This window comes from Budorcas taxicolor, chromosome X (genome assembly GCF_023091745.1).
Source record: "Budorcas taxicolor isolate Tak-1 chromosome X, Takin1.1, whole genome shotgun sequence".
NCBI lineage: Eukaryota > Metazoa > Chordata > Mammalia > Artiodactyla > Bovidae > Budorcas > Budorcas taxicolor.
In genome coordinates this window covers 86,931,702-86,941,579 of record NC_068935.1, presented here as the reverse complement: position 1 = coordinate 86,941,579, position 9,878 = coordinate 86,931,702, and the positions used below count along the sequence as shown (strand labels likewise).

The 9,878-nt window shown below is 50.2% G+C and overlaps 2 protein-coding genes across 8 annotated transcripts; one reads left to right on the top strand and one right to left on the bottom strand.

The window, feature by feature from the left end:
• Positions 1–142: 142 nt before the first annotated feature.
• PQBP1 (polyglutamine binding protein 1) lies at positions 143–5,535 on the bottom strand. 6 transcript variants are annotated; one of them, XM_052663264.1, is made up of 7 exons: positions 5,399–5,535; positions 4,909–4,993; positions 3,058–3,169; positions 1,176–1,288; positions 754–1,032; positions 497–560; positions 143–323 (listed from the first exon to the last, which is right to left on the bottom strand). In XM_052663264.1, the coding sequence occupies exons 2-7, from the start codon at positions 4,973–4,975 to the stop codon at positions 167–169; spliced, it is 792 nt and encodes a 263-aa protein (XP_052519224.1). In that variant the 5' UTR covers positions 4,976–4,993; positions 5,399–5,535; the 3' UTR covers positions 143–166. The 6 variants fall into 6 exon arrangements, with proteins under 6 accessions (XP_052519224.1, XP_052519228.1, XP_052519230.1 ...); XM_052663268.1 differs by having other exon boundaries at positions 5,442–5,523; XM_052663270.1 differs by having other exon boundaries at positions 5,389–5,495.
• A 101-nt stretch (positions 5,536–5,636) lies between these two features.
• Positions 5,637–9,655, top strand: TIMM17B (translocase of inner mitochondrial membrane 17B). Of its 2 annotated transcripts, none has more exons than XM_052663348.1 (6): positions 5,637–5,755; positions 6,629–6,728; positions 7,739–7,802; positions 8,730–8,858; positions 8,949–9,059; positions 9,150–9,655. In XM_052663348.1, the coding sequence occupies exons 1-6, from the start codon at positions 5,730–5,732 to the stop codon at positions 9,236–9,238; spliced, it is 519 nt and encodes a 172-aa protein (XP_052519308.1). In that variant the 5' UTR covers positions 5,637–5,729; the 3' UTR covers positions 9,239–9,655. The 2 variants fall into 2 exon arrangements, with proteins under 2 accessions (XP_052519308.1, XP_052519309.1); XM_052663349.1 differs by lacking the exon at positions 5,637–5,755 and adding an exon at positions 5,826–5,961.
• The last annotated feature ends 223 nt before the right edge of the window (positions 9,656–9,878 follow it).

Genomic DNA, 9,878 nt, shown 5'->3' with positions numbered 1-9,878 from the left:
TTGTAAATAAAACATGCTTTGCATCTTGCTGGTTTGGGTTGGGAAGTCTCAAAAGTGTGAGAGAGAGAAGGAAGCACTCAGGTCTCATCGGCATGATCCACTGAAAAGCTTTTATTAAAAACCCCAGGGGGGGTGGGGGTGGGGGTGGGGGGGGGTGGGGGGAGGTTCAGTCCTGCTGCTTGGTTCGGGAGGCCTCGGCATTGGCCCGGAGAACAGCCCCTGGGGAGGGGTAAGGGCGCTGCTGGAAGAGGGGCCCAGCTGCTGTCGTGTCTGCACCTGTCTTGGCCTCATTCCGCTTGGGGAGTCCCGTTGACCACGTGCCCCTGAGGAGTGATAAGAGGGTCAGGGGTGGAAATGTCTAATATGTGTAATGTGTCAGGCACCCTCACCCCCAACAAATGATGAAGGAGGAAAGGAGATAATGAGGAAGAAAGGAATGATCAGTGGTGGAGTGAGTCAAGGAAAAAGGAAGGGATCTTGAGGAGTGGTCACTTACCGGGGTGCATCTGAGTATGAGCTGGGGTCCATGGGGTCTAATTCTTCATCCTTTCGGGTTGCTGCTGTGGAAGTACATAGCAGAGTGGGGTCTTCCACAGGGGCACAAGGAGTCTCGTGTCACCAAGCTCTTCCATCCCCACAAGTGGAGCATGTGGTTGCCAGGCCCCAGGTCCTGGCACTCACGAGAAGCCAAGCGAGGGTTTCCTTACACTGTGGGCCCCTGGTGCCTCCCCGCCCCGCCTCACCCCAGCTTACCCTTCTTGCTCTTGGGGTAGGGAGCCAGCTCCTCCCGGCGATGGTGGCGCCGTTCTTTGCTCTCTTCTCGGTCAGCCTTGTCATACCCGCGGTCCCGGTCCCGGTCCCGCTCTCTCTCTCTATCTACCTTGTCATAACCACGCTCCCGGTCCCTGTCAGACTTCTCATGGTTCCGCTCTGACTTCTCATGGCTGCGGTCTGACTTCTCATGACCTCGGTCCGATTTCTCGTGGCCACGGTCTGATTTCTCATGGCTCCGATCCAGCTTCTCCTCAGCGTCTGGGAACATGAAAGCCTTGTGATCCTCCTCCCACCTCGGAACCCAGCAGCCTTGGCCTCCAGCAGCCTCCCCTGCCTGGGCTGGGCCTTCTGACCTTACCCGCCCCTCCTTGATCCACTAGAAGGCCCTGAGGCCAACTCACCTGCATTACTGCTCCTGAGCTTCTTGGCGGATTTGGTAACAACAGAGTTGGGGTCGTGTGGGGAAAGCCAGGACACAAGGTCTGTGTCCACATTCCAGTAGTAAGGAAGTCCACTGTGAGGCAGTCGGGGGGAGGGGGAAGAGAGGGAAGGAATGTCATCACAGATCTGCTCTCCTTGTAGCCTCAACACGTCTCCCCAATCTCTGCCTATACCTGCCCCATTCCAGGACCCCACAGGGAAGACCCCCCCCCCACCAGATCTCTTCCCCACTGGCCCCCATTTACCTCTTCCCAGGACCAGACATCATGGAATGTAAAGTCAAATGGGCCTTAGAAAGCATTACTACGAACAAAGCTAGTGGAGGTGATGGAATTCCAGTTGAGCTATTTCAAATCCTGAAAGATGATGCTGTGAAAGTGCTGCACTCAATATGCCAGCAAATTTGGAAAACTCAGCAGTGGCCACAGGACTGGAAAAGGTCAGTTTCATTCTAATACCAAAGAAAGGCAATGCCAAAGAATGCTCAAACTACCACACAATTGCAGTCATCTCACACACTAGTAAAGTAATGCTCAAAATTCTCCAAGCCAGGCTTCAGCAATACGTGAACTGTGAACTTCCAGATGTTCAAGCTCGTTTTAGAAAAGGCAGAGGAACCAGAGATCAAATTGCCAACATCCGACCGATCATCGCAAAAGCAAGAGAGTTCCAGAAAAACATCTATTTCTGCTTTAATGACTATGCCAAAGCCTTTGACTGTGTGGACCACAATAAACTGTGGAAAATTCTGAAAGAGATGGGAATACCAGACCACCTGACCTGCCTCTTGACAAACCTATATGCAGATCAGGAAGCAACAATTAGAACTGGACATGGAACAACAGACTGGTTCCAAATAGGAAAAGGAGTACGTCAAGGCTGTATATTGTCACCCTGCTTATTTAACTGATATGCAGAGTACATCATGAGAAACGCTGGGCTGGAAGAAGCACAAGCTGGAATCAAGATTGCCGGGAGAAATATCAATCACCTCAGATATGCAGATGACACCACCCTTATGGCAGAAAGTGAAGAGGAACTAAAAAGCCTCTTGATGAAAGTGAAAGAGGAGAGTGAAAAAGTTGGCCTAAAGCTCAACATTCAGAAAACGAAGATCATGGCATCCGGTCCCATCACCTCATGGGAAATAGATGAGGAAACTGGACAGTGGCTGACTTTACTTCTGGGGGCTCCAAAATGACTACAGATGGTGTCTGCAGCCATGAAATTAAAAGATGCTTACTCCTTGGAAAGAAAGTTATGACCAACCTAGATAGCATATTAAAAAGCAGAGACATTTCTTTGCCAACAAAGGTCCGTCTAGTCAAGGCTGTGGTTTTTCCAGTAGTCATGTATGGATGTGAGAGCTGGACTGTGAAGAAAGCTGAGCACCAAAGAATTGATGCTTTTGAATTGTGGTGCTGGAAAAGACTCTTGCAAGTCCCTTGGACTGCAAGGAGATCCTACCAGTTCATTCTAAAGGAGATCAGTCCTGGGTGTTCATTGGAAGGACTGATGCCAAAGCTGAAACCTTAATACTTTGGCCATCTCATGCAAAGTGTTGACTCATTGGAAAAGACTCTGATGCTGGGAGACACTGGGGGCAGGAGGAGAAGGGGACGACAGAGGATGAGATGGCTGGATGGCATCACTGACTCGATGGACATGAGTTTGAGTGAACTCCGGGAGTTGGTGATGGACAGGGAGGCCTGGTGTGCTGCGATTCATGGGGTCACAAAGAGTCGGACACGACTGAGTGACTGAACTGAACTGAGGGATAGCACAGGAAGGGTGAAGTCAGAAGTTAGCTCTCCCTCCCCACCCCCATGTCATCAGGCTCACCAGGAAGGGTCAAACACCTTGTACCAGCTTGGTGGCAGGCCCTCCAACCGGGTAGCCTCATAGTCCACAGGATCATCATCATAGTCCTCAGCAATGATCTCTTCCTCTGGTTCTGGCAGGACAAGGAAGGGAAGAGGACAGCAGTAAGAACCAGGGAGATTCCCATCCTGCAATCAGGGCCTGGAGAGACACGCTCACATTCACGTGGACTGTGTGTGTGTGTGTGTGCACGCCAGGTCTCACATGCCAGAGCAAATACTGCTCATGCTCCAAATCCAAGTATCTGAATATCAGGATTTACCAAAAAAATTTACTCAAATCTGTTTACGGGTACTACTACCCAAACTTATCTGGTTTCAGACTTTAGACAGGGATACATTTTTTTTTAAGAAGTATCCATATTTATTCAGCTTCTGAGTTCAAACAGTATGTGACACTGTATTATGCAAATTTGAATAAAATGAGTTTCAACAGCAAGGGGTTTACCTAAAAATATGTCCAAATCTATTCAGCTTCCACGGATGGCAAATATGGGGTTTCTGACTCCTATATATTGACTAGCAAGTTTGGACAGCAAGGGATTTATCCAAACACTTCTCTGAATCTGTTCAGTTCCTGATGCCTGCAATAGTTGTCAGTTACTATCAACAGAATAAAGAAAGGTGTATGAGTACTTGGACCTCAGTAGTCCTATCACAGATTTCACCCATGGATATAGTTAACAAGTAAATGTATGTCAGCAACAGCATAGTGCCTGTCACACAATAGGCCCCAAATAGATGTCAGCTACAATCATTAATATTGTTAGTAAGATACATACAGTTAGTACAGGGCCTGGTAGCAAACAGCCTTAAAATAAATACCATATCAGTATCATTATCAATATTATTAATAACCAAAGATCTTTGTTTGGCATACAACAGGCTTGTAATAGATGTCATTTATCAATAAAGTGAAAATAAGATGAGTTTTCTAGTACCTGGCACACCTTAGCCCAAAATAGATGCCAGCTTTTACTATTATTGATAAATAAGGTATAAATACTAGCAACAGCAGCACAGTAGGCCTAAATGATAGATGCTATCATTACTTTATATACTGTTAACCACAGTGTATGATAAGCACTTAAGAAGACTCAAAATACATGTCAACTATTGACATGGTGAACAATAAGGTATGGACAACTCACACAGTGCCTAGTTCCACAGCAGGTCTGAAATAATGTTACCTACTAGTATGTTACAGAACAAAGTATCAGCACCCTGCGACTATACTTGGCCGACAGGAGGCTGCCATAGGTGTCAGCTTACTATTACTATCCTTATTACACTTCCAGGAATTAACTGATGGGTTAAACTTTGGCTACAGAAGACCCCAAAATACACATCAACTGTCAGTGTTAAAGACGAAATGTCTATTCCACACCCCACCTCCCCTCCTCCTCATAGGATAGGAATAGGGGTCAGTAACACGTATTGTTGGGCTTCCCTGGTAGCTCAGAGGTTAAAGCATCTGCCCGCAATGCGGGAGACCCGCGTTCGATCCCTGGGTTGGGAAGATTCCCCTGGAGAAGGAAATGGCAACCCACTCCCGTCCAAGTATTCTTGCCTGGAGAATTCCATGGACGGAGGAGCCTCGTAGGCTACAGTCCACGGGGTCGCAAAGAGTCGGACACGACTGAGCGACTTCACTTTCACTTTCTTTCACTTTCAACACGTATTGTTAACAAGGAAATGCCTGCCACCCCACTGCTTGGTGCACAATAGGCCCATGCTAGATATCAAGCGGCAGGATCCACAACAAAGTGCCTGTCAAGTCGGGCACATGGTAGGCCTCTCTTAGTTCTCTCACCAGGCTCCAAATGTTTGAGGATGCCTCTCTTGGCCAAGCGGGTCTGCAACGCAACGGGCAGCGGCATAGCGGATGGCAGACAGGCCTACGGAAGGACAGACAGACTGAAAAACAGCTCAGATGAGGACTGAATCTGGTTACAAGAGTAACCAAGCGCCTCCCCGCAGCATGTACTCAACTGGACCCCCATCTACACTAGGAGGGAAACAGACCCTACCCGCTGAAAGGTGGAAGGGGTTGTAAACAGCAATATCACCAACACTCTCACCAACTCTGCTCTCCCAGGCCAGTGGCTGCAGCACCGGGGTCCCGTCCTAGGCCCAGGCTCCGCCCATCGCCCAAGGGGCCATGCGCGGCTCCCCCACTACCCAAAATGGTTTCACCCAACGTCCCCCAAAGACTGCTGGGTGGGAGGAACCAAAGCGTTGGGATGGGGGAGCACAGTGTAACACCTCCTCCAGCTCCAAAAAATGCACCCACCCCAAATTACCAATACAGTTACGCAAGTAGTGGACGACTTTCCAACTGGCCACCTCTCTCTCGTCGTCTCTATGAGCGCCAGGACCACACGACTCTCTTCTCCCAAAGCACAGAATCAGTTTCTCTCTCCCCGAGCTTAGACGTAACTGGACGACGCTCACGCAGTGAAAAGATGACGCAAACCTACCTAGCCAATGAGAATGCGCTTTGGTCTGAAGTCTGGCGAAACAACAGAACCGTTGCCCTGGGATAGGTGGAAAGCTCGGGCGCTTGTATACGTTTCCAGTGGAGGTGTGGCCCGGCCAGGGTTTAGCGATACTGCGCGGCCGGACGCCGGCGCCATGGAGGAGTATGCTCGGGAACCTTGGTACAGCGAGGGGCATAGGTGTCGGGACTGTTGCTGCGGCGCCACGGCCAGCGGTGGGAGGCGGGTGGGGGAGGCACGGGCCACACAGCGCCACGTCCCAGACTCGGAACACATTTAGACTTTTGTTGTCTTCTGCTCCTCTCCACTTGGTTTCTCTTACTCGGGCTCCGTTAAAAGGGGCCACAATTGTGTGCCTGCAGAAGAAGGTATGGTGCAGGACGGACCACTCCACGTTTCCCTTGATTCCGTACCTCCCAGTCCCTCTGTTAAAGACACGCTGGTCGAATCCATTCCAGCCAGGGGGTGGTGCGGTGTTGAGCGGAAATCCCCTGGAAAAACGCATGGTTTTTTCCAGGTCGCTTTGGTTAATGCTGGCGGGGCCTGGATGAGCCTGACCATGATTGTGGTCATGGAGGGGTGATGGGTCCTCCGCACTGTATGTGCTTGATTTTCCCCAGTTGTGCGAGGGTGAAAAGGGAAGAGGACGTGGCTTTGTTGGACGTGCTCATTATCGGAAAAAGGGGTGCTACCCCATTCTGCTTAAGGAACAGTGCCTGCAACACCTGTAGCGTAATTCAAACGTGCCAATTCTTTAATTAATGCCCTCTCATTAATTCATTTAATCTTTGACAGTAGTCAAGCAGTTGGTTGATTCCCTGGTTGGCTGTGAAGGGGAGGGGCGGACAGGTCCAAGACTGATGTTTTCCCCTCTTCACATTATTTTTTGCTTAAATGAGGGGAGAAATAATCCCAGTATTATCTGAAGTGCTAGTTCTCATTTGGGTGACGTATTGCTCCCAGTTGGAAAGAGATCTTGTGACTTGGCATGAGGGAGCGCTCACATTAACCTCATCCTCCCCTTCCCGCTTGCAGCCCATGGCGAATTGTGGATGATTGCGGTGGAGCCTTCACTATGGGTGTTATCGGCGGTGGAGTCTTCCAGGCCATTAAGGGCTTCCGCAATGCCCCTGTCGTGAGTCCTAGCCTTCCCTGGGTGCTGCTGAGGTCCTGCCCTGACCGCATGGGATACTGTTCTGAAACTGCTTGGAACTGCCAGTCACGTGCACTTATTCATTCTGGTGTCTGCTTACCTACTGTGTGGCAGGCCTAGCTCCAGGATCTGGGAGTTTGGGGGAACTGCAAACATGACCTCTGACCCTCACCCTGCTGGAGCTCCTCAGAAATGCTGTGCTGTCAAAAGGGTCATAAAACCAAAACCTAATTGTGTGCAAAGTCAGTCAGATTTTACCTAGAGTCAGATTCTGGGTGAGAAGCCTGGGAAAAGGGAAGTGACAGGAGTTTAACTGGCAGGAGGAGGACAGCCTTAAAGTTGAGCACATGCTTTTAATGTAACATAATCAATTCTCTCTCTCTGACAACACTCCCCTTTTCCCTTCTTGGGAGATCTCATCGAATGTCATGACTTTAAATGCTATCCACTTGCCAAGGTCTCTGCAATTTCTCTAGCCCTGTACTTCCTCTCAAATCCTGGCACTCTCTTTCCTGAATCTTTGTCCAGGTTTCTCCCTCTCATCCTCAAGGTCTCAGAACAAATGCCCCCTTCCTTTAAGAGGCCTTTCCTGACCTCTCAGCCACTGTCATAGCTCTATCTCATTTCCTCTAGGGTCCTGATTGCTGCCTGAAGCTATCTTGTTTATCTGAATCCTTATTCAGGATCTGTCTCTCCCACTATAATGTGAGCTCTGAGAGGGTAGGGGCCAGGTCTACCTTGTTCACTGCTGTATCCCTGCATATACCATGGTGCTTGGCACATCGGTGCTAAGTACTGAATGAATGAATAACTTCCTATCCTAGCTCTGAGAGCACTTGTAGTGGGCCCTAGTTCTTGGCCACTTCTCCACATCTGTACCCTTGAGGCCCCTAACAGGTTTCCTCCCTCCATTCCTCTCTTAAAAACTAGAAACCTTATCTGCCAGTGACCTGAACCCTGCTCTGACTCCCTTCCTCCTCACTTTCCCTCAGGGAATGCGGCACCGATTGAGAGGCAGTGTCAATGCTGTAAGGATCAGAGCCCCTCAGATTGGAGGTGAGAGGTTTGGGGAGACAGGTATGATAACAGAGTTGGGAATGCTTGCTCCTTGGAGTCTAGACTGAAAGTTGAGGGTCCAGATTCTAGCCCCAACTCTGCCTGGGGCTTCCCGGGGGGAGTGATATTTCTCTGCAGTTTCATACGGGTGAGTTCTGGAGTTTAGATCCAGGCCCTGGCTCTTCCCTCATGTCTGTGTGACCTTGGGCTAGTGGCTGAACCTCTCTGAACCTCACCTGTAACATGGGAATGATAAAAGCAGTAACCACCTCAATCAGTTTTGTAGTTTATGTAACTTACATAGTACTAAGTGCTGGTTGCTTGCTAAGCGCTTTGATAATATTAACTAATAAAAATTTTCAGAAGTCAGTAACATAAAGTGTGTAGATCAGGTCTTGGCACATGGTAAGACTTCTGTAAATAACTATCATTGTTAACTGGCTCTCCTCACCCATTTCCTTCTCTCCTAAACCCAGGTCAGATTCCAATTCTGTGTGGTAGTTACGAAGGTCAGAGTTGCTCTGTTAAAAGCCGTATAGACAGGAGTTCCCTGGTGGCCTAGTGGTTAGGATTCTGGGCTTTCATTGCTGTGACCTGGGTTCAGTCCCAGGTTGGGGAATTGAGATCTTGAAAGTCCCATGACAGGGCCAAAAAAAAAAAAAAAAAGCCACATTGAAGCAGACAAGTCTGCTTGTAACCACGTATCCGCTCCCTATGAAGGTGCAGGGAGTGCCGATGGGGATTATAAAGAGCTTGGAGGAGCTACCACAGGGGCAGGTGGACATTGTCTTCTAGGAGTTTGCCATCTGCCTTTATGTCTGGTTATTCTCCCCATTCTTTGCCACAGTATTCAGGCCCTGGGAGTCCCTGAGCCATGGTTTCTCAGGACTACCCACAGACACTGATTAGGCTTTGGTTTCCCCACAGGTAGCTTCGCTGTGTGGGGGGGCCTATTTTCCACCATCGACTGCGGTCTGGTGCGGCTTCGGGGCAAGGAAGATCCTTGGAATTCCATCACCAGTGGAGCACTGACCGGGGCTGTGCTGGCTGCCCGCAGTGAGTGCCCCAACCCCAGGCCCCAGCCCCTTCCACCCTGCTCTGCCCGTTCTCACCGCTCTCCACCTCCCTGTCCCCTCCTTTCTCCAGGTGGCCCATTGGCCATGGTGGGCTCGGCAATGATGGGGGGCATCCTGTTGGCCCTCATTGAGGGTGTTGGCATCCTTCTCACTCGCTATACTGCCCAGCAGTTCCGCAACGGTGAGTAACCAGTGAAGCTGGTCAGGGAGAGGTGGGAAATGCTCTGTCTTGTCTCCTCCACTCACGTTTACCTGTTTATCTCCTTTCTAGCGCCCCCATTCCTGGAGGACCCTGGCCAGCTGCCCTCTAAGGAGGGTACCCCAGGCCCAGGCTACCCCAGCTATCAGCAGTACCACTGAGGAAGTGACCACCTGTCACCGCCACCGTGGGAGCTCCTCCTCGGTCCCCTCCCCGATGATCTACCTCGAAGGGAGGGCTGGCTCCCAGTTGGCCCATGGGACCCTCGAGAGGGCCTCTATCTGTTCCTTTATCCCAGGTTGGGGGTGGGGCACCCCAGCTGCCCTGATGGATGGGTCCCTTTTCTCTCAGGGCACCCCAACCCCCATTCACATGCTCTCACCCCAATCCCTTTGCATGGCACTCTGATGAGTATTTAAAGCCAGTTTTGAAAATGCCTGTGTATGTACTCCTTGAGCCACCCATAGGAGCCGCTCCCTGGGACAGGGTAGAGCCCTCTTCAGGGATGTGGGAACCATCGCATTTGGAGTCACACAGAGAGTCGTCTCTAATAAAGGTTTGTGGATGAGTGAGTAGGAGGGGGTCTATGAATCAAGATGGGAATAGTACATGAATAAGGATGTGTGGGGGCCAAGTGGTGAATCACAAGCAAACAGAAGAGGAATGGGCTTAGAAAAGGAGTGAACACAGATTGCTGGGGTGGAGGTGGTGGTTCAGCATGTGGCACCTCTGAGCCCTCTTCCCTACGTCCTCATTGCCAAGGCTGAGAAATCTGACCTCACAATGAACAATCTGCCTAGA

Bases quoted from the DNA above. Each gene is read 5' to 3' on its own strand.
- PQBP1 (XM_052663264.1), bottom strand. From the start codon at position 4,975: ATGCCGCTGCCCGTTGCGTTGCAGACCCGCTTGGCCAAGAGAGGCATC. The intron at 1,033-1,175 runs GTGAGTTGGCCT...TCATGTTCCCAG, and splicing joins GCTCAGGAGCAGTAATGCAG to ACGCTGAGGAGAAGCTGGAT. The intron at 324-496 runs GTAAGTGACCAC...ATCACTCCTCAG, and splicing joins TCATACTCAGATGCACCCCG to GGGCACGTGGTCAACGGGAC.
- TIMM17B (XM_052663348.1), top strand. From the start codon at position 5,730: ATGGAGGAGTATGCTCGGGAACCTTG. The intron at 6,729-7,738 runs GTGAGTCCTAGC...ACTTTCCCTCAG, and splicing joins GCTTCCGCAATGCCCCTGTC to GGAATGCGGCACCGATTGAG. The intron at 8,859-8,948 runs GTGAGTGCCCCA...TCCTTTCTCCAG, and splicing joins GGCTGTGCTGGCTGCCCGCA to GTGGCCCATTGGCCATGGTG.